The sequence below is a fragment of the Pleuronectes platessa genome, chromosome 1 (assembly GCF_947347685.1).
Source record: "Pleuronectes platessa chromosome 1, fPlePla1.1, whole genome shotgun sequence".
Taxonomy (NCBI): domain Eukaryota; kingdom Metazoa; phylum Chordata; class Actinopteri; order Pleuronectiformes; family Pleuronectidae; genus Pleuronectes; species Pleuronectes platessa.
The window spans coordinates 13,306,689-13,330,382 of NC_070626.1; the positions used below are offsets into that span (position 1 = coordinate 13,306,689).

Genomic DNA, 23,694 nt, shown 5'->3' on the forward strand with positions numbered 1-23,694 from the left:
ATCACACAGGGGGTCAAGCTGGCTCATTTCACAGGGTGGGGCTTGATGCTTCATGTGTAAGCTAAGCCTCTTCTGAGGGCACATGCCCAGCTAAACCAAACAGCCACACCAGCCTCCCCTTGGAGGCCAACGTTAGCAGTGCCAACATGGGTAAAAAGCTCAGGCAACCAGTGCCAAACTTTCAACTCACCAGGGGAGTAAGCCGTCCATCCTCCTGAGTGTGTGTCCTAACAAGAGCCAGGCGCAAAAATTTAGAGCAGAGAAAACACACTTGAAGGGGATTTAAGAGCTATCTATAGGGACTGATCGATAGGCTTTTTTGTATTGCATCTGTTTTGGCACTTTATTGCCCCTCAATGTCCACTTGTGAGAGCTTTTGATATTTCTACTGTTCTATTTGAGACATTTGGTATAAGAAGTAATTTCCAAGAAAGGAGGTATGTGTTTTAACACATTAGATATTATAAAGAGCATAAAAAAGGAAAACAATAATTGACACATGCATTTATATTGAGACCTAGGTTTAAAAAACACTCCTCAAACAAAGTGAGGGATATCAAAGTGATTGGGAATCAATGTCACCTACTTTTGTGCAAATGTAAGTGACGGCAGGTGAAACGGGGAAGAAAAAGCAAGACAACCCTCTGTATCATTATTGGAGTGAGTCTCTGTGGCTTTTAAATGCTAATTTATTTTTAGATGCATTCTGAATGTCATTGACCTGGTTGGCCATGGAAAGGCTAACGCTAACTCTTAACCGGACATCCAAATTACCCCAACACATTACAATTAGTGCCTTGGCAATGCCCTTGCAATGCACAGAACTATTACTTGAAACATTATGGATTTGTTGTGATTAAAACCAGCATCAGACTACTGTGGTAAAATTAGTTTTCAAGAATAGTTTGTGGCTACATTGTATCAATTATACAATTTTTGTATTTTTTTTGCTCAAATAAGATACCTCCTGCTCATTGCAGTTATGTATTGAGTCAAAATATATGTTGTGTTGATCACCTCACTTAGCTCTCAACATAAAAGCTAACAAGCATTTTTTCCAATCTGTTGAACTGCTTCTTAAACAATGTTATATTTGCATAATAAAGCGGACACTGTCCTTTACTGCCGTTGTGAGGATAGGTTCTCAGCATCCAAAATTCACCAGCAAGGACAGGTGCAATAATAATACTGAGTCTTTGGTAGATAAATATGAGGTCTGCCATCAAACAGAGAGTATGAATTCACAATGTACACAAAGGAAATCTGGTAAAGTTTCGGCCAGGAAGTATCCACTCCAGTGTTTTGAGCTCTGGGATGAAAGGAAGCATTCGACAGCCCGAAGGAGCTTTTGAAATGGGACAGCCTAACCTTGGACTACCTGAATGTTGAAACCAAGAGCAGAAACTTCTCACTGCTGCATCTATCCACCCATCTGTCCATTATCTATACCGCTTATCCACTGAGGGTCACGTGGGGAGCTGGAGCCAATCCCAGCTGACATTGGGCAAGAGGCAGGATACACAATGAGGGAGGAAGCAGGAGCTCTTGGAGAAAACCCCTGCAGACACAGGGTGAACATGCAAACTCCGCACAGAAAGACCTCTGCCAACTCTGCTAATTACTGCACCACTGGACTGCACCACTGGGCCTCATTGCTGCACGCTTTGAGGCCCAGTTTATCAAATTATTGATCTACTCACAGCTTCTGTCATCTGGGTTTTGGCAGCTCGGTTTAGGTAAAAGGGATCTATTGGCAGAAATTGAATACAAAATAATTCTAGTGATGTTTTCACTAGTGTTGTTTTATTTACCCTAAAAGGGACCCTTTATAATTAAATACTTTATATTTACATCTGGATCAGGTCCTCTCTATGGAGGCGGCCATGTTTTTTAGAGCAGCCCAAACTAGACAAACTAAACCCCTTTGAGTTTTTACAGCTGAAGGCAACCACAGGTTCTCTTTCATGTTTGGAAGGGGAGGTTGAGATGAGGGATATTCAGCTGCATCATACAACTTCACCACTAGATGTCACTAAATACTATGCACTGAACCTTTAAGAGAAAACTGTTTAGATCGGCTTAGGAGTAAATAAAACTAAAAGTGTGAAAACACAAGGATAGAATTTGCATTTTGAAAAATATGTTTTTTAAATCCCCAGTCGATGCTGTTGGACCTATCATTGCCTTGGATGACAATAATAACATTAGCCAGAATTCACTATAAGCACTTTCGTGTTGGTTTATTCCTGCAAGAGCAAATTAATGTTCCACCCAAATTCACACAAGACTTTAAGAAACTGGGGTCATGCATTTTTGCAAAGTCAGAGCTTGCTGACTAATTAATGAGCTCCAACAGCTTGGCCATATATTCAGTACAGAGGAGAAAAGGGAGGAAAATGTATATGATGTACAAGACAAGTGCTGAGAAAAGCTTCTGTCAAGTCGTCGGAGAAGGAGGTATTATCTCATTCAAACAAATGTAGGTGCATAAACTGAAAACATTAGATCCTGTTTCATGGGAAATGCTAAATGGACTGAAACACATAAAAAATGGATGAACTACAGTTGTTTTTTTTTATTCAGTCTGAGGCCAAAGCCTAGACAAACAAAATAGGTAAAAGTAAAATAGGCATTTTTCAGTAAATGTAGAAATATAAATCTCTTTATTGTCACACAATTAGGACCATATCGTAGAAAGTAATTTGGAGATTTCCATGATATGATAGGACACTAACTGGTCAAATTTTCGTTTCTCAATGAATGTGATGTGTGCTTATTGAAATGAGGCAGGGAACAATAACATTTCTATTACTCATGATTTTACAGGGTTTCTGAGACCTCCCCTGACCTGCGAAAATAGGTTGTCCAGTCTAAAATTAATTGTATTAATTAGAAATATTGACTTTGGTGACGTGTTAAAGAATAACCCTGGATTCTGACACCTCTGCTCATTTATTCGTTTTAAGATGAATGTCTTGGTAAATTTATGTCAAATAGGGGACATTTCATAGATTGAATAAAGTAGCTATCTCCTTACCCCATAATTAATACTCCTGTTTTAGGTCCCTTAAAGCCACAGAGAAGTGTGAACACTTTACACATTAACTGGATCAGGACCATGTAGACACAAGAGGTACAGGATGTGGCTGATCCTGACGTAACAGAGGTGAGCTGTGATCGCAAATTTTTACACAAAATAATGATTTCATCCTTGCTCTGTGGTCAGACCTATCTTTACCCATATCTTCCTGGACCTCACCTCTCATTTTGCTGCATTATCCTCCACCTACTGCAATTTATACATTTTTAATCCCAACACCCATGACCGTTCTGCAGATATGTGCGCTGATGTCATAATTCTTATTTTAGATCTTCTCAAAAATGTACCTGAATTATGTAAGACCTGGACGTAGGGCAAGAGGATAAAAGGTAACATGCATGGCCAGAGTGAACGGATAATATAATATTTAAAAATGCATATAAATATTTATTTCTTCATACTATAACATTTTAAGGCAAACTAAGTGTGAAACACCTGACCTTCTCTCTTATCCATCAATCCTCTCTTCCTTGTTCTTCTCACTTCTCACTCTATTCAACCCCCCCCTGATTATAATGACTTCCGTCCTCAACTATCCCCTTTTCAGGAGACCCGAGGGCCCGAGACACGCTGCACCCACATTAATGTTCAGTCCAGCTGAAGGAACACAGTCAGGAGTGGGGGGAGTTCACTCAGGCAGGAAGGTCACCTTGACCTCTGCTGAAGCTGGAAATATATGAGGCCTTCTGGGATACACTGTCAGGTCGGCAGCAGCTCAGGCAACTTGATGAATCACGTAGCTGAGGGACACAGTGGAATTCTCAAAGCTCTTGCACTTGTCTGGCAGGGACAGGGGTTAAGAAAAGGGAGCCAGCCGTAATGAAGCTACACGAATGACATGCCTGATGCTGTCAGACCTTTTTGTACCAATCACAACCCCCTGCTCTGCATCTGCACATCCCAGCCAGCTGTAGGTACGTCTCGTTCATGTGGCCATCTGTCACTGACATCCACAGGGATCCAGCCCACATAACATGGACTGTTAACCCCGTTTAAAGAGGGCCAAACATTTTAAGGACTAACCTTCCCCAAGGCAAATACTAAACTGGGGTAAAAGAGGCTACAAGTGGAGAAGTCAGCTACAGATTCTCAGAAGGACCGAGCAACATCACCTATTTATGGTCATCAAGATTTTCTTTTATCAACTTAGTAATTTGAAAATACGATGCTTTCACATTTATTACTATTATTATTTTCTTGTGTTTCTTTCGATCTCCTTCCTTCATTCCCATTTTTCTGTCCTTTCTGGACTTCTTCATTACTTGGAACAACTGGATGAGAGGTAGCGTTTGAAGGAAGCAGGACATGACATCAAATTCAGCTGTGGAATACATGTGTCTGTGTTTACAGCAAATTCTAAAGCAGCGCCCCCCCCGTTATCAAATGTTCTCAAGTGTTCTACATGTATGGCACCCTCTTCTTTTATTGAGAGATACGTATTCGTTTTGTCCGTTTTTTGGTTTTCCAGTTTTGCTTCCATCTTGAGTTAGAAACGTCAGCAACATGCCCATTCAATCACTTCGAAAATTCTCAACAGATGTGTTGGACATTTATTTAGGGCCTGGCAGGAGAAGTTCCCAAAAATGTGGGGAGCAACTGCCATCATTTGCTTTTTTCACATATGAATCCTCTGGGTCAAGTCTGAAAGCAGCTATAGTATCAAGTAGATATTTTGTCAGTATTTTTATTTACAAATATTAATCTGACAAATTTCTGGATCAATCATTTGATTATCTGATCTATAAAATGTCAGGGAATAGTGCCATTCTGGTCACGAGAGCCAAAATTCAAACCGCCTTTGTTAGAAGAAACAACTGCCCAAAATCTATTTATCTCAATTCAGTAAAGTGTCAGATTTGGAATCATAAAATCATAAAATATTCACAGTTATTCCTTTGATTAAGACTAAAAATGCGTGAAAACCTGATATAAATGTACCGCAGTGCATCTGCTCAGACACAAATACACAACGTGTTTAAAGGAGTCTTTTACCACACCTTGTCTTGAAGTAAAAACAATAGATTCAACATAAAAAATCAAATGGAACTAGCTCCTGTCTCAATAAGTATGTGATCATCCTCTTGTAGTAAGAAGAGTTTACAGTGAGGGTTTTGGCATGCGTAGCAGTGTGTGGAGTCACTGTTGGGCTGCCGCAGAGCTTGGCCAAACACCAGCCTGACGACAGCAGCTGGAGACTAGTGATGTAATAATCTTGTTGCCATGGAGACCTGTAGTTCCCAACATCTCCCAAAAAATCCAAGGGCGGTGGAAAGTCACTGGGCCTCGCCGGCTGGGCCACAGTGACGAGGTAATACACAGCCACGGGAGCGGGACATCGGAACAGACATCCCTGAATAATCGTCAAGCCAATTAGCACAGTACAAACTTAATGAGTGCTCATGCTGGGACAGAAAAAAACTCATATAAAGTATGATTTCAAAAAAATCCAAAGAACAATGATAGAATCCACATTATCATATTTATTGGTAGGGTCGGGATAGGACCATTTGCAGGATAAGAGGAGCATAAATGGTCAGAAGATTGTCATTTGAGCAAGTTAGCCCTTCAAGCTAAACCCACATGACCTTTTGAGCTTCTCCCATGATGTTGAAACAGCTAGGTTGGGATTGGCAAATAAATTATCCGATCAAACAGGTGCTACGGGAACATGCCAAGGGCAATATTGCTGGAAAAGAGGAAAACCTGCTTCTAAAACGAGTCTCCACTGTCTTTCATCATGTGGAACAAGGTGTAAATGCAAGAAAGTTTTCACAACAGCAACCCATCTATTATTTGTTCCTCTGAGTCTGCATCCCCCCTTAATTGAGGCAGCGAACCCCTCCAGTCATTTGATATAGATGATTTGAGATCCAGATGAGGCTTCGGAGAGACAGAAGCAAAAGATGGAAAAAAAATTGGTGAGATAATAAGGGAAACAAAGCAAATGGAAACAAAGGAAGATGGAGAATAAAGCAGGATCGTGGCAGACCGCATCTCATAACCAGTTTAAGAAAAGCGAATTGTCTCAAAACACAGAGAATGAAGTGGTGCCCTTGCCTTCATGTCTGAGGCCCAGAAACAAAACTCAAAAATCTAATTAGCTGTCTCTTTGTGTGAGAAATCAGTGTGTGAAACTATTTCATATGATAAAAAGCTGTGGGAAAAAATATCATTTTCTTGAGTAATGCTATTATTGCCTGGACAGTAGAACAAAGAGATCTGAGTATTTTACTCCCACAACAGTTCATTTTTCCTCTCATTCATTTTAACTGCTAAGAATTCATTGATCATCTGCTGTCACTTCAAACAATGAGGAAAAGACAGGGAAGCACAGTTTTTAAGTTTCAATCAAATTAAAACTTATTTCTACTATGAAAACATTATACCGTATTTGAAAAGTCATGAAGAAGCTGCCAGATCTATATTATATTCAGATTTTTGCAGTCATTTATTACAGTTTTTAGTTATCATTAGCAAACTAGGCTAAACAGTGTGTTTATACCTTGTTATTCAAAAATATTTATTCTTTTAAAATATGAGGGGGAAATTTACATTTGTAAAAACTTGTGATAAGTGTTTATAGTCTGTATGTGACACATATTGCATTTCCTATTGACTTGTCATTTAGCACATGTACATCACAGCAGGAGGTTCTCTCCTCACCGCTTATGTTTTATTTTCTTGTCTGTCGCACTTTAGAAGCATCATCACCAGAAAAAGCAGAAATCATCTGCCACCTCTAAAAGGCCTATAGAGGACTCGCCTAACTTATAGAAAGGCGATGGAGGCACCAGAGTTCAGTGGAGCAGTATCAACCCAAACTCATCCTCAAAACAATAAAGCTCTTATAAAACATTATCAGTATAAGATACCAAAGACAAAATGCACAGATACTAGGCTCTTTTGCATTGTTTCAGACGGTTTTCCACATAACAAAGGAAGCTATGGAACCATGACATCAAGTGTCAACTCTCACCACAATCTCAATTCACATTCACGACTCCAAAGGTGCATTTCAGCAGGAAGCATCCAGCTGCACAGCGTACAACTCAATTGTGTTTACCACTAATGGTGGGTGGACGCTAATTACATCAGTGTTGAAACAACTTAAGACATAATCTGCAGCATAAAATGATTAACTTTTACATTCTGGTTCAAATGTGGGTGAATTCAGCAGCTAGGAATACTGAGTGTTTTGAATTTGCTACCACTCCTGGTATCTCAGTTGAAATAAGTAAATCTGGTGTTGATATCATAAAGTTATGAATTCTTACATCGTCTACATCCTACATCGAGTCCTGCATCTGTAACATTGAGGATATAGTTGAAAGAAAAATCTATCTCCTTAATTGATGACAAGCCTATTATCGAAGATATTCAGATTGAAGGATGTGGAATCTGATTGGTCAGAAGTGGGCAGTTCAATTCTTGTACCACTCGTGGCCTTACTTTAGATTCATTAGAGAAAAAGCTTAAATTATATTTTGCAGAAATGTAGTTGTCACTAATCTTTTACGTTATTGATCAACACTCAGGATTTAAAACCATGTCTTTGGGGGCTTAGGCAAAGCGATAAAATAAAACTCAAATACAGTTGTGAGTAGATATATGTAATAATTTCAAATAAAAGCTCTTCTGAATCATTCTGAAAGTGTCAAAAGGCTTTAAAATGAGCTAGTGCTCAATAGAAAGGTGACTCTCAAGCCTCCTTTTCTTATCCTGATACAAATCTTAAGAGTCAGATTCTCACAAAAGGCAGAGAGAACTCATCAAGGCTGAGAGTCAATTAGATTTTCTGGGTACGTCCAAATCCATATTTCATACTGTGACTATCGGAGCTGCAGTGATTGATGAAGAATGTGTCTGGGATAGATTCATTGCCTCCTGTGGTGATAATGGCAGAAGCCGAGGGTCTGACTGTGGGATGGAGATGTGTGTCTCTGTCAGTTTTTTTCTCTCTGAATATGTGTGCAATCAAATATATTTCTTACTGTATACCTGAGTGAGAGAAGAGGATGTCTAAGAGCGGTTTGAAGGAAATGTCAATCAGAAATAGCTTGGACTCATTTCACCTGACATTTGAGATTGAAGAGTGTTTCAAAAGGCTGTAGACTTAATTTGTATCAATTTACCTCTCCGCTTTCATTTAATTTATAATTTTATTTGAGTACTCTCTGCTTTCATGACAGATGACACCACCTTTTTGTTTGTGTATCTCTTAGTTAGCAGGATTATGAAAGACAGTTTACCGCAAAACTTGTTGTACAGCTAAGGAAAGAACCTGTTATATGGTGCAGATCTGACTAAATGAACGGATCCAGGACATTTGTTTCACTTTTGCTGCAATTTCCCTCAGAATTCAATAAATCCATGGCAGTAGCATGTGGGTGCACACGCACAAACCCTACTGTCCCATAAGGTGACAGGTACTTAGACTAAAGACTAAAGACTAAAACACAACTTTGTATTGATAGCACGAGTGCATTAGTGAGTGGACAGCCAACAGCTCTGTGAGCAGTGCTGCACACCTTTATAATGCAGCAGTGGAGCAAAACTAAAAAGTAGCCATTACATTTTAACATGTCACAGAAAGTGTCAGCAGCTTCATGGAGTCAGTGCTGATATATAAGAACACATCAGGCCCAAGTCATCAGTCCCTCTCAGAGACTCATTCTAAAACATCTCTGAGACATATGAGGACAAGAGAAAAAGAAAGAGTCACACATGTATGAGAGAAGACAGCAGAATAATTTTTGTCTTAGTGTGTCAGTGGCCGAGCCCAAGAGGGCAAGCCGGGGGGCCCGGAGGAAACGCAAGGGCCATCGACTGAAGTGAGCTCGCGCTGCGTATGGAAGTGAGCTGATGATGACTTAGAGAGGGGATGAGCAGGAGTGATAGAGGAGCAGTGCTTAATATTCCACGCACATAGAGTTGCTCGGCTATTGCAAGGGTTTAAAAATAGACCGCAGCAGACTTGTGGAATATGGAGCTGGGCTGAAAAGAGCGGGGCTGTAGCGTACGATGAGGGGGGAGCCAGACTGGTTTGAATAATGTGATGAGGAAGAAGATGACTTGAGTCATGATAATTATTGCCTGGTTCCCACCAGTAAAACACAGAGCATTGGAAAAATGACATAAACTAAGATGTGATCTGAATCCGCTCAGAATAACCATGAGTGTGTCCTGTGTGTTCTTAATTGATAAAGGGAAAGCAAAATCTATGAATGGATAATTTATTCTTAATCTAAACGTCTATTATAACTTGTTTATTACAACTACAGCCATTCCTGCAGTTAACAACACAGACCAAAACAAATAAGATCTATTCCACCAGACAAACTTTAACAGGCAGAGCAGTTACAGAAACATCCAGGCAAAGAAGTTTTTTTTAAATCAAATATCAGAAAATACTGTATATAAAGACATTATGCGTTAATAGGAGGATGTTTTAAGCAATTTCAACAGCACATACAACTGACTATATCACAAAGAGGTTAACTAAAGGTTAACTAACCAACATAAGTGACATTAGGTCCAATTTTGCCACATGATAAACCCTACAGGTCTTGAGGATTTTTAAGGGTTTGCACTTGCTAAATTCAGAGTATCTCCATCGTAAAACACATCAGATTTAACAAAAAGATCTCTCTCCTGAAGCTTGTGAAATATTGATGAGTCTGGTTGAAATTCATATCAGCACAAACCTGAGTTTTTTCGATTTTTCTCACTTGAACTTGTGAATGAAAAATATGATCCAGCCTTTCTGAAGAGGAGACAGCAGGTCTGATATTCACAGCTAAACTTCATTCTGGTAAAATCTAAACAGGAAAAGGTTGTTGTCCTGCCAGAGAGAATGGAAATCTGGGTCAAGTCTCACATCACATCTCTACAGAGTTTTCATGTTGTGAAGACGTGTTTTTGTCAGTATTTTTACAATAACAACAGCTTTTTCTCCTTTTTCTATCTCTCTGTAAATCCAGCACTTAAATTTCACATGAGGTTTCAGCAAACATACATACATTTTTTGCCACTTTACATGTAGCTAAAACTAATGCCGTCTAATACAACAGTCCTGCAATAAATCCAACGTTCATTAACAGATATATTTCTGATAGAATTGTTTAGGTTTTAGTTAAACATCAGTTATGTTGGAGGTTGTTGTGTGTGGGGCTATTAAATAGTATTTTATTATACAATTGTATTGCATTATACTGAGACGTGTTTAGTTCACCCTCATTTACAAGGTCAGTATAATGCAGTGCAGCAGCATCATAAGACACATCCTCAACAACACAGGAACTGTTGTTTTTTCTGTCTGAATGCATTCAATTTAGATTTGTAATTTGTTGCGTGAAAGCTTTTACATTAGGTGGCATTGCAATATATAGCCATAAAGATATTTATCTGCTCACAGCGTTACATTTCTGCCATAATATGACCCTAATAATTAAGACTCTGATACTGAACACTGATACTGCGTAGCATTAGAATGGACTGAACTGCAGTCCCTGGCCTCTTCCCTTAAACTGACTCTGTGGATCCTGCAGGAAGAGCAGCAGACCGCCACACATTCCCAAGAGATGACAAACAACACAAACACAATACACACCACAGACCACAGCTCATGGCCTGGATCAACCACACAGACAAAGACACTGTGCATTAGTATATGGTGAACCTACAGTATATGCATGTATGAACCAGGCTGGTCATGTGTTTCCACTGCTCACATCAGTGCACAACACTGCAGAATTGAAGTGACATTACTATCTGCGGGTTTCTGTCTCTGAACATTGGTGGATTTGAATTGTGTCTCTTAGCCGCAGAGTAATTAGCAGACACAGTGTGTTACCCTCATGAGAGTCCTGGAGTCATTACAGACATCTTCATGGTGTTAACCATTCTTCAATGTAAACCTTTCTTCCTGAAGCCATGCACACGCACACACACGCACATACACACACACACACACACACACAAACACACACACACACACACACATACACACACACACACGCCATTGAACACTCAGAGGACACCGTTTTCTGTAATGTGCTGAGCCAGCAGGCATGCAGCCTTACAGGATGTCAGCATCCGTGTGTAATTAAAGCTTTTTGCTTTAGCTGATACCCACAAGTCACCAGCTACTTGCATTTGGTGCCATCTGTTCTTTATGCATCAATTTACACAGATCAGATATGCAGCTGACCTCGTTGTTTCATACTGACACACAGTCCCTTACAAACACTGTTTGTTCACAAGTGAGGAGATACACCTCGGAGACAACATCATTGATATGGTGAATAAATATCAATCTTCGGAGCCAGCAGGAAGTGGGTCATGAATAACACATGAGGCTCATGTCTGTCCAGAAGTTCCTCACGTCCGAACGTCGGTCGACACAGAAACCCTGTTGAGTCTGAACACATCCTCTCCTGTGAATCTTCAACAAGCCTCTGCCTTTCCCATCTCTTCCTTTCAAGTTTGACATGAAAGAAGTGAGAGAAGGGAAACAGAGGCGAGAGGCACGCTGGAGAAGACACCAGCAAGAAGAGGAAACCGTGCCCCTATTTCAGTTAAGTCTTTAAAGACTTCCCTGCTGCACAGCCTGTGCCATGGTGAGAAGGATCTCTCTGCCAGGCGGATATGAAGCAGCCTTAAGGGGCTTATACACATTCATTGTGCTAATCTTCAGCGCTTCATAAGAAATGGCATACCACTAAAACCCAACTGCAGCTGGGCCTGATGCTGTGAATGAAGTTGTTACAGAGTGAAGAGATTTCAGACATGAACACGTGACATGAAAGATATGAAAAATGTCCTCACAATTAGGTCCGGTTTGCCTTTCACACATGAACAGTGCAGCGGGAGATTCTCCACTCAGACGTGTTCACAACAACACAGAAATCTCTGCAGTGTTCAGGCAGAGGCAGAATGGAAAGTTATTGTTCTATGTTTTTGTTTACAGCCCATCGACATTAGCGTCCGCTCTTCGTCAGTGTCTTCTCCTTGTGTGGCGCCACTTTTTCATCCTGAGATATTTGTTTTCTTTTTGTTTTCTTTTTGCATCTGCATGTAAGAAATGTCATCAACATCACCCGCTGTGTTCTCAAATAGGGGCTGACCGGAGAAACTCCTAAGAAAATCTGGAGGGTCTCACTCTGACATTTGTGTTCTCACCTACAGCCCCTCCGGAGAATGCCAGATATTATCAGGACTTCATTGCATGTCAGAAAGCAGCTCAACAGAAATACTAAAACTAAAGATCTTCCATTTCCAAACCCTTTTTGCTCAGAGCTGCTCCAGTCCTGGTAGTCTGACTACATAATCTCCCTGAGGTGGAACTGCTCGTCTACAGGCAGCAGGGTGATTCAGTTTGGTTGGTTACAGTCTGGCTGCTGCTTAGTTCCCCACATTAAACCATAATCTCCTGGATGCCTCCCAAATATGACAGGGAAATTACTTAATCATGTTTCAGCTGCAAAAATTAAAAGCAGCCATACATGGGACTTCTGTTCACACAATGCTGCGCCGAAATTCTGCAACACTGATCGTTACCATTTTAATTAAACTGATGAGGCTTATAGCTCGACTGGCTGTGAGCTTGACCTACTCTTCTGCAATCACATCTTCCTCTCCCACTGCCAACATCAAACAGTTGTCTGCACTCGTTTCTCCCAGTTTGGTTCATCAAGGAATCAACAGAATATACACAGCACCAATCTAGAATATGGAGTTTATAACTAAAGAAAAAAAGCAGTGGATGAATGTATTGCATGTGTTATCTTGCTGTAAAATGTATGTGTCACGGCAAAATAAGATGAAAGAAATGATAAATAGAAGTGAGTGGTTTTGTGTTCATGCACATCTAGTTAAAGTGCTATAGACACAAGAGCAAGAGCAAAGGATTCATCCTCATGGCAATCCATCCAAGAGTTGTTGAGATATTTAATTCTGAGCCAAAGCGTTTTATCCATCCTTATAGCGCACATGCATGAAAGCTAGGAAACCACTGTGTATTCAATTTCAAAGTATTGACTCAATTGCATACTTGCAGCCACACTGTATAGAAATGGCTGTAATGTCTAACAGCCTCCTGTGAAATGCCTCAAGCACCATCCGTGCTGTGTCACGCATAGAATGTCTTTGCTGTGTTGTCTTCCAGTGTCGGGTTCAGTCAGGGCAAGCTCATTAATCTACTCAGGCGCAGTGCTACTGGCTGAGAGAGAGGAGAGAGACGGCGACAGAGGGAGGAGGAATGAAAGTGAAAAGGAACAAAGAGGAGATTTCGTGGAATTCAGTGGCCAGCAAGGACACAAAGCACATCGGAAGAAGAAAAAGAGAAGAAGCCAGGATGCACAGCACAAAAAAGAAGGGAAACCATATATACTGTATATATAGCACAAAAGGAATAGAGTTAAAGACACATAGGCTGTGTTCGAAAAGTCTAAATAATTCCCTTTCCTCACCACCATTCCTTGACCCGGATGGAATACGTCACAAGGTCAAGGAAAGATATGAAGGAGAGCACTTAAGGTGTTAGGAAAGGAGAACCACTGGGCGGATGAAATCCGACTCCACTTACCCTTACACGCTTACACTTAGAATTTTTTTTAAACAACTTTATTTATACCAGAAGATATGCAGAAAATGTATAGTACTCCGTGCTTTGTGCTGACAGTTATAAAAAAGTTTTCTTCTAAAAATCATTTACAAATCTGTTACTCACAGAAATAAACAACTAGATTTAATAGGTTAAAAATGACTGGATAACAGGACTGAAATGTTGAAATAATATAATAACAACGAATATACGTGGAGAAAAAAAAAGATTTTGTCAAATCCACAATCAGGAGATTCAAATAACTTTTACACAAGTATTGAGTTCTGATGATGATGTGAATTATAAGTTAAATCAGATTGTTGTTCACTGGACAGAAATCAGCAGCTCAGATGATCATTTGAGAATTTACATCAGTTCTGGATCGTGTCAGGAGTATAAAACAGCTGTTGTGTTTTTTCCATATTTACGTTGGTGTGTCAAGGTACAAATACAAGGTTTTGTTCATTTAAATGCTGCCGCAAAGAATTGTGGGGCGGCATTTTCACATTTCCTTTCATAAAGAATGGTCCGATGTTTCCTTTAAAGGGAGATAAGTTAGGAAGCATTGAAGCTCCTTTCCTTATCCAAAAATGGCCTTTGCGAATGCAGCCATAGTTTAGGGGAGACACAGCGAGACAGGGAGAAATGATGAGTGAAACAAGAGCATCCTTGAGTAAGAGTATCCAGAAGAAGCTTTGCCTCACTTTAAACTCTTGATCCTTCAGACTCTTCTGTGCAACAAATCCAATTACGTCAGTATGAGGCAGCCAAGTGCTCCAAGTGTATCTACAGGTTGCAGTGTTGCTCCTGATCAAACATGTCATGAAACATGTGCATCACAGAAAATCTTTACACACACACACGATCCAGTAACCTCAACTTTAGATAAACAACTTTAATCATCCTCACCGGCACAAATGACAACAGAGCATGGAGGCACAGGCACCTCTGAGGTCAAACGTACTCCCTTCACACATAGTTCTGAAATCCACTGCAGATGACAACAAATCTAGATTATTAGGAATTCACATGAAAACATATTTTAACCTGTACATGTTGACCAAGAGATTTATTTTATCCTGAAGCCTTAAAAGAAAAATCAAGTTATGAGCATCTTATAGACAGTGATGCAGATACTTTCATATCATGTCCAAGACTAAACTGAATATCCAGTAACAAAATTACAAGCTGAAATAAAAATGATATTCAAAATTTGATGCTAGTCTGCTCTCTACACAGTACTAGTTTTAGTGCACAATGTGTATGGTCTCACGAAAACATGCAGTCAGTGGGGGTGAGCTGGGTTGAGACACCACTGGAGTCATTGATATCGCTTTCATAGCCAACAGCTGAATATTCTAATCTGAAAGCATGCCAAATCCTCGAGGGTTTATTTCACCTTTTCTCCGCATTATGGATTAACATGTTATTTAAGAGGGAACCTTCACATCAGAATTCTGCAGCACATGGCAGCGAGGCTGATAGGCAGGAGGTCACTCTAATGCACATCCTCATTTTATTCTATATTAAGCCTTTACTAGCAAGAAATACTACTTAGGGGTCCAGCATTCCCAGTCTGTGGATGATATGGGTAAACAGCTCAACCTGAATTCTATGCTTGTGAGCTACTGGCTGGCTGTTTGAACATCAGGTGAAATGTATGTTTGGCTGCCTGCCAACAACCTTTATCAAGGAAGGCTGAATGAGCTCTTGGCCTTTTTTTAGCATAACTGTTGATATACAGTTCAAGGTGCTACGTGTAGCACCTTTCACTGTGGTGTGAGAATCAGGCTATCAGCAGTCTCTCACAAGATGTCTAAAAATTCAGAGAACTCCTTATAAAATTCCCCATTCAGCTCCTTTAGCTTTCACCTGGGAGCTTCTCCATCCAAGCAGAGTTATGTTATCGGTTCCTGAGCAGGTCCACAGGCGCAGACTGAGAGCCCCGATCAAAGACATGTCGACAGAAGTTGTTGAGTGAAGTGAGGGCGTTCATGCATGTCCCAGCTGATCCATAACTCCAAACATTCAAACCAAATTACAGTTGGTTTTCCCCTGAGAAAATAAGGTCCCTATGTTTTTGGCAATTTCCCAAAGCTGCCATACAGAGTAAACTATTGATTATTTCACATTTATTTTAGAACCAAAGTCCAAAATTTGATAGATTTAAATTCAAAATGATATTGGACTAAAATGTGAGCACTTCCTGACAATTGACAAGCTTCATACCAGGAAAGCCTTTAATTCTGTACTAATTGCCCTGCCTAGCAACGTGACACCATGGATGCCAATGACGTAACAACTATTGAATGGATTGCCATAAATTGGTAAACAACTGACTCATGTAAGGTAGTGATCATGGTCAATAATATACCTCAGCATGGTAGCATTGTCATTGTGAGCCATAGACTGTATAGGCCCTATAAAGATGAACGACTTGTCTCCACCCACTATCCAGAAATTAAGCCAAGGCATTCCAGACACAATCACTGCTATTTTGTGCATTTGGAGCCAGAGTCCGTGCAGTAGTGATCTGGGAAAGGATGGTTGTCCAATGATGGATCAGTCTCAGATGTCAATCATAGCGTTCCACCACATTTGTATATCATGAAATTACTAATTAAAACTAACCTTATCATAAACATGAACACTTGAACAATCATTTGTGTTATGAAAACTACGTACAATTTTTGATTTGTACATCCCATCTAATTACATGTAGGAAGATTTACGACATATACTGCAGCTAGCCATCAAGCGGCATTTTCTGATTGCGCAGTCATGTCATCCATCTTTTGAACAGTCTATGTTTTGAGCAGGTTATCATGCTGATGTTAGCATTAAGGTTTAGGCAGTGGCGTTTTGATGTCCACAGAAGTATAAAGATTTCCTTTAGATCATGCTCAATTTGTTTGTACCTGGATATCCTGCACTTGGATCATGTTCCTATACGATACATGTGTGAGGTGATACCAAAGATGAATATAGGATTGCTGTAGTTCAGTGTGAGTAGATCATTTTTCCACTTGTCAGCCACAAAATAGAAAGACATGTTCACTTAACTTTCTTCTTCCGAAACAAACCAAAAAAGGCATTTTCAGATTCATATTTGGTTTATGGATTTGTTCAAACCAATTTAAATAATTAAACCTATGCTCTGATTTTGGTGTAAGATAATGCTTGAACCTCATTTTAGGGTGGAAACTTTGAGGTGAAGACAACATAAGCAGAAGAACAGGCCCATCATCCCATGGATGAAAACAAAATATGTTACAAGCTCTGTTCTAATCTTAGCAGCACACACCAAGAAGAAAACAATACAAGTGCAGGGAGACCACTCAGGAGACAAGAGCAACCTATTTTAATAATGCATTCACAGTGCAAAAGGAGTGGAGCTCCTTCCAACTGCTGCATTTGGGAATGTTCCCTAATTTAATTTGTGAGCTATGCAGGAGCTGAGCTGGTGCCAGGTGTCTCAACCACTAACTCACAGTGATGAGGTATACGTCTTTCTGGATCAATGCTACTCTGACACTCATCCTGCTTTCAATCTCTGATGTATGTCTTTGGTTCGTGGTAGGAATAACAATTTCCAGTAAATGTTATACACAGTGTCCATGTTTAAGATTAAGATCAGATTAAGATCCATTTATTCGTCCCAAACACATGCACAGACATGCAAAGGCACACTCATGCAGGTAGGGAAATTTAATCTCTGCTTTTTACCCATCTGGTGCAGGACACACAGAGCAGTGAGCGACCATGTACGGCGCTCGGGGAGCAGATGTCCGGGGAGTGAGGTGCCTTGCTCAGGGGCACTAGACAGGGTAGGGAGACTCTTGGATTTTTGGACAGATCAATCCAGGTTCGTCTTTTGTTGTCTCTCCGTGGAGTCGAACTGGAGACGAACCAGAGACCTTCTCTGCCCATAGTCCAAGTTTCTGCCACTCGACCACCGCCTCTCCCAAGAAAGAAACTGCCCGACACTTACTTCCCCGGATGATTTAGTCTGATTGTAAGACATTAAAAACACCGAACCAAAGTCCAGATATTGTTACATTATTTAATCTGGTTTGTTTCAGTTTCACATTGCACTTTAGGAAGCAAATTTAACAATTGTCCTGTTGTCATCAGCTCCAGTATGTTGGCTGCATCTACCTATACTTGACGTTGATACGCTGATGACATTGTGTTGTCAGTATCCTTTCTATTTGAATGGAGAATCTGAACCAGTTAATTTTGTAAATTTTTCTACTGTAATATAGTTATGATATTACTACAGCATCACCAACTTCATGCTCAGTAGTCGATACTTTTTCGAATGCACCAAATGAAGGTCCTCGCCATTCAGACATAATATCTGAGGCGTAGACAAAAAGTATCTTTCAAACCTGGGCAACTCAGTTCCTGGAGAGACCAGTACGTTTTGTTATTATTTTTCTTCTTTTGTTTAATGCTGTCTGAACTTCCTGCAATTGATCTGAAAATCCAAACAATCAAAAAAAGTGTTTTACACTGCAAACGGTTCTGTTTGATTTGGGCCAAGACAACCTCATTTGGTCGGACTAAATTTGAGTCGATTTGTGAGTAATAATTTAACTCCTCTTTGTTACCTAATGAGATTATGCAGTGTAAGACCAAAGCTGTGTAAACACAGAGCCCACGACTTCACAAGTCAAAGCTTAAAGGATACAGCTGCCAAACAAAACATAGATCTTAATTATCTCTGTTTGTACTAAGCTTTTTAATTGCAGTGATATTGACTTTAAAAGTTAGAGGTACTCTTTACAGGTACTCAATAGCCTAATGAGTCGGTGTACATTGAATTGCCTGGGCTGCATTGGCCAATGATAATGAAGGAACGTGTTACCCGGTGCAGCAGTGTGGCTCACTGATAATGTTACTGATCGTTTTGTAAATCAGCTGAGCTCTATGGCAAAGTATATAAATATATAAACCATATCTTAGTCTGGCAATTAGACAACACTTGGTTATTAGGGTCAGTTCATCAAACATCTCATCATCTGGCCAATCTTGAACCCAGAGGTATAGGTCCTATAGATAAAATATCCTATTGCGATATACTATATTTAATCATATATTTGTAATACTGATATATCATGACATAATACATCGGCAGCACATTCAATCAAAAAACAGGGGCGCCGCGGATTAGCACGTAGAGCGAAGTGACCACTTACTGGGTCGATCTATCCTTAAACTGTGATCATCATCACTAAAGGCTGTTTTCCCTTTCCCCTCCATATTGACTCACACAGTCGCTGATGATCCCAACCAACATCACGTGGCTACACACAGTCCTTCACCCAACTGCCTGGGGCCTCCCAGTGCCCATCAAGTGTTTTTAAGTTCTCCTCTCTGCACCTTCCACAGTTTTCCCACAGCAGTTCACCCGCTCCGCGGCACAGTCACATGCTATGCCTCGCTGCTTGCTTCCTCTCCGGTTAACCCTCTGTCAGCAGAAATAGCACTGTGCATTAATCCTGGGTTGAGGCTTTGGGAGATCGTACTATGACCTGTGGATGTGAGATGCCTGGGAATATCCTGATTGAGCTGAATGTGTCAAAAGAGCCAGAGACTTCAGTGGACATGATTCTGCCCAGGCTTTCTGGGTATGATGTTATCGGCAACAATGTCATTAGAAGGGAAAGGGGGAGGTAGCCTACGCAGCATGGGTTAGATAAATGGGTGGTGGCAGTGGAAACTGATGAGGCTACAACAGACATGGGCAAAGTACGGCCCGTTGGGCTTTTTAATCCGGCCCTCCGAACTTGTCCAAATATTTTTTTTAAATACAAAATTTTTTTGAAACTAATAATTTAGTAGGACTTAAATGTCACTTACTTACAGCACTAGTTTTGCTTTATTTTTGAAGAAATTGTACTTTCTTGCTTCTTGTTGTTCTGGGTTTGTACCCTCGGGGTTGAATGCACTTATTGTAAATCGCTTTGGATGAAAGCGCCAGCTAAATTAACTTTGACCGGGAGTGTGGTGTATAGGGCTCGAAAGGGCACATGATCTCCCTTCACTTTTTCGCTTTGCCCTGTGAGCCTTTCTGTAAAATGAGCGAATCAAGGGAACGAAAAGTAGACAATGAGTGCCAAGTGTGCCGAGCAAGCAGTCAATGCAAGAACGGGCGGCTACAGCTCAGAGGTTGGCAGCTAATTTACAGACTCAGCAAAAAAAAATTCACTGACAAACTGCGATTCAAGAGTCAACTACTAAGGCAAGTTTTTTGGTGGCATTCGAAATAGCAAAGTCTAGCAAGCCTTACTCCGAAGGCGAGATTTTGTTAAATTGCCTTGCAAATAAATGCTTTGCTACCTGTTAAAGGCCATGATTTTTCCATGTCATTTATATTAGTTCACAAAAACACTCCAACCATCTGGTCCTGGCCTGGCCCCTCTGTCAAATTTTAGAACCCATTGTGGCACGCGAGTCAAAAGTTTGCCCACCCCTGGGCTATAAGGTGTTGAGGCAAGGAGTGGGGGTCTGAGGAGGATTGTTTAAAACACAGGACATGTGCCTCCTCTTTGCCTTCACGTTAATGTTTCTTTCCATTTCTGAAGGTCATATCTATCATCGTTCCCCTATGATTATAGCAGTCCAAAGTGTAGGCTAATTGAGCTAAATGGAGAGTGTGACGGTTGCTGAGCCCCATGAGGGCCCTTCATTCTGGGCCACATCTCCAAGGTGTGTGGGAAGGAGCAGCAGCTATCCAGTCTCCTTCTCAGCGAGCCAACAATCCTGCAGTATGGTCACCGTGATGTTATTTAGGTAAATGACAAATGATGTGTCCACTCCTGCTGACTTAGCTTTACAGATGAATTGTGTGAGATATAATTAATGCAGCACTCTAAATGCTGGGTTTGCATATTCTGATGCCAGAAAATTAAATGTTTGTGTTGTTTCTGTAAACAATAGATGATTGGTTAAGCCGATGATCCCATTTATGTTCCCTTTTAAACCAGTTGTGCCCCATAGTATGAAATAATGGCATGTTCTATTATTTCCCACGGTGGAAATATTGAGATATGCCAATAGAGAGCTAATCCCTCTCAATAGAAGCCTCAGCACAAATTAAGCATTCTGTTCCTGCTGTGTGCTCTCAGGTTCTAAAGGGGTGAGATCAGCAGATCCTGACAGCCAAACACTTTACAAAATGACTGGGTGAGCTGCTCAGAAGTCAAGAGGGTGATCAAGTGCGGGTTGTGCGTTGGTAAACACAGCTCATCACAAAAAACACCAGAGACACCACATCCACTTCAGATCAGCAGAGGGCAAAATCACATTTAGCTTGTTTTACCTTTAAAACTGAAAGTTAAGTTAGGAAATTGATCAAAAGTCCCATAAAGGGTTTCTTTTTTTCCCGTAAATATGAAATGAGCGGGAGCACGGTGCTGCTGTTGTTAGCACTGTCGCAGGTTCAAATCTCAGCTTGACCTTTTGTATGTGGGGTTTACATGTTCTCCCTGTGTTTATGTGGGTTTACTTTGGGCATCCGGCTTCGCCCTCCCACAGCCCAAAGACATGCATATTTGGGGATAGGTTAATTAAACACTCAAATTGTCTGTGATTGTGAATATGAGTTTGAATGATTGTTGGTCTCTGTAAGTCAGTCCTACGACAGCCAGCAGCCTGTCTGAAGTGAACCCCGCCTCTCGATCCATGTCAGCTGGGATTAGCTCCACCCCCCCCCCCCCCCCCCCCCCCCGCGACCCTCAAAGGGTAAGCGCTATAGATAATCAATGGATGTTTGAAATGAGGAGAAAGAGGACAGTGTGAAAGTCACAACCTTATGACTATATACTCACACCTGTTGTACATCAAAACATGATTAAATGTGGATTTCATGGAAAACAACTTGTGTCCCACTTGTTGGCATTACTCATTATTTAGTCAGAGCTGAGAGGAGGAACTGCGGGGAAAGACCTGAGACTGACGTAAAATGTGTGTCCCCAGAGAACCGTCCCTTTTAACTTGTTAGATGTTGAAAGGTTTGCTTTCGTTTGCCGTCAGACCCTAGAACTGAGCGTGGTGGTGATGGTATTTGTGTGCTGTCATCTCTAATTCAGCATCATCGGAATCCCTTCAAGGAACGAGCATCAAACGCAGCTCCAGCAGCTCGAACGACCAGGTGAGGTGATGCACGCAGCAGACAGCAACTGCACACCAGAGACGCACACACACTTGATTTAGAGGAGGTAACACACATTAATCGTTTGCTAGTACTCCTCCGCACTCTTCTTTACAAACACACGGTCTGTATACTGACTCCAGTGATGTCGCTACTCCATTCTGGCCAATATAAAGATTGATTTCTTTTAAACAACTCAGAGTAATAAGTACGGAACTGATTGAATCACTAATCCGGTTTTACCAGAACACATGGAAGACCTCTGAATAAACCTTTCAGGGAAACAAAGCACAGCACTGACTTGACTCTATCCTGAGTGACCAGCCTCTCCAGTCTTTGACTTCCATAGAAAACCAATACAGCATAAGTCTAATACAACAATCCTGAAGGAAATCTGGCTTCAGTTTGAGAAGAAGGGAGGTAAGAATCATTACAGAATAGAGCAGATACTTGAAAGTGGCATGGTTTTAAAGCTTAAGACTTTTCAACCCTCACATTTCATAAATGAAGACAAGGCTACACAGTAATAACTGCCTTGTAAGTTTTTCATACATGACTGAAGACAAACAAACCAGAATAGTAAGCAGAGGGATCAAGAAAGTCTGAATCAGTACGTTCTGGTTTCAGCTCCTTTCACAAATTGATTTATTGTAGATTATAACCTGACATCCTACTCAGGTCAAGCGCTGCAAGAAGAGTGGCCCTTCTGGACCTGACTGTATCCTGAGAGAAAAGACAGGAGGCCCGTGGGTTACAATGAGTCATCGTTTGAAGACTCAATTTTAGTTAGAATTGATTTGGGAAGAGATATGCATTAAAGTTATCTCCACTATATAAGGATTTGATGTTATTATTGATGATCAATTGTGGAGGGAGAGTTCCCTCTGAAAACTGTCCAGACCTCTGTCAAACCCAGGGTCAGTCTGAAGGGCAAACAACTGAGAGCATGACATCTGCAATTTGTTAACACAGATTTATCGCCATCCTCCTCTTAAACTAAATAGAGTCTAAATTGCATGTCACTTTCCCTGGATATGGACCAGAAATTCCTGCCTCCTGTAGTCAGAGGATCCCCCCCACCCCCAAAAAAATCTGAGCCTTCCAATTAAATTGATCAGATTATGCAGATTATTCCACAATGCATTCAAATCAATGCATGCATGAATCTGCTGAAACTGCAACTGCTTATACTCATCCGCAGATTGTGTTATGCGCATTCCAGACACCACATGCATCATGATGGGGTCTCCACACAGGTAACGTGTCTGACGAAAGCAACATGGTAACAGACACCTGGTCATGGCCACAGCAACGTCCACATATTCACTGAATGGAGTCAGGACGGATGACACCTGCTTCATGTGGGATGATTTGCATTGCAGGACAACCATCTCATTAGGTGTGTGCATCGCGTCCTCCACAAACAGCCCCAGAGGTGACGTGAGAGACAGGCGCGTGCTCACTGACCTGGATCGTGCAGGTGTACTCCGAGTCGTCCAGCAGCCTCACGGTGCACTCGTACTCCCTGTCCAGACTCCGGATGCTGCTGCTCATCAGGCGGCTCAGCATCTTCTCGGCCGGGACGAGGGCGCACGCCACATGCACACGAACAAGTTGATCTCCCGTCACGTCCACTGCAACCACGTCCCCGGTGCTCGTCTGAGGTGCAACACCTGCTCAGCGGCGGCGGCGCTGGGGCATCCTTTCAGCGGCGCGTGTGTGTGTGTGAGAGAGAGAGAGAGAGAGAGAGAGAGAGAGAGAGAGAGAGAGAGAGAGAGAGAGAGAGAGAGAGAGAGAGAGATGGAGCTGAGTGGCAGTGACACCCCACGGTTC

At 41.2% G+C, this 23,694-nt stretch overlaps 1 protein-coding gene across 1 annotated transcript in view; it reads right to left on the reverse strand.

Annotated features, from left to right (window-relative positions):
* Positions 1-23,430, reverse strand: part of LOC128439632 (FERM domain-containing protein 5) — a 61,968-nt gene extending 38,538 nt beyond the window's left edge. Inside the window, exon 1 of the mRNA XM_053421994.1 lies at positions 23,329-23,430. Within this exon, the coding sequence (XP_053277969.1) occupies positions 23,329-23,430 (102 nt within the window). The remainder of the gene's footprint in view (positions 1-23,328) is intronic.
* Between the last annotated feature and the right edge of the window lie 264 nt (positions 23,431-23,694).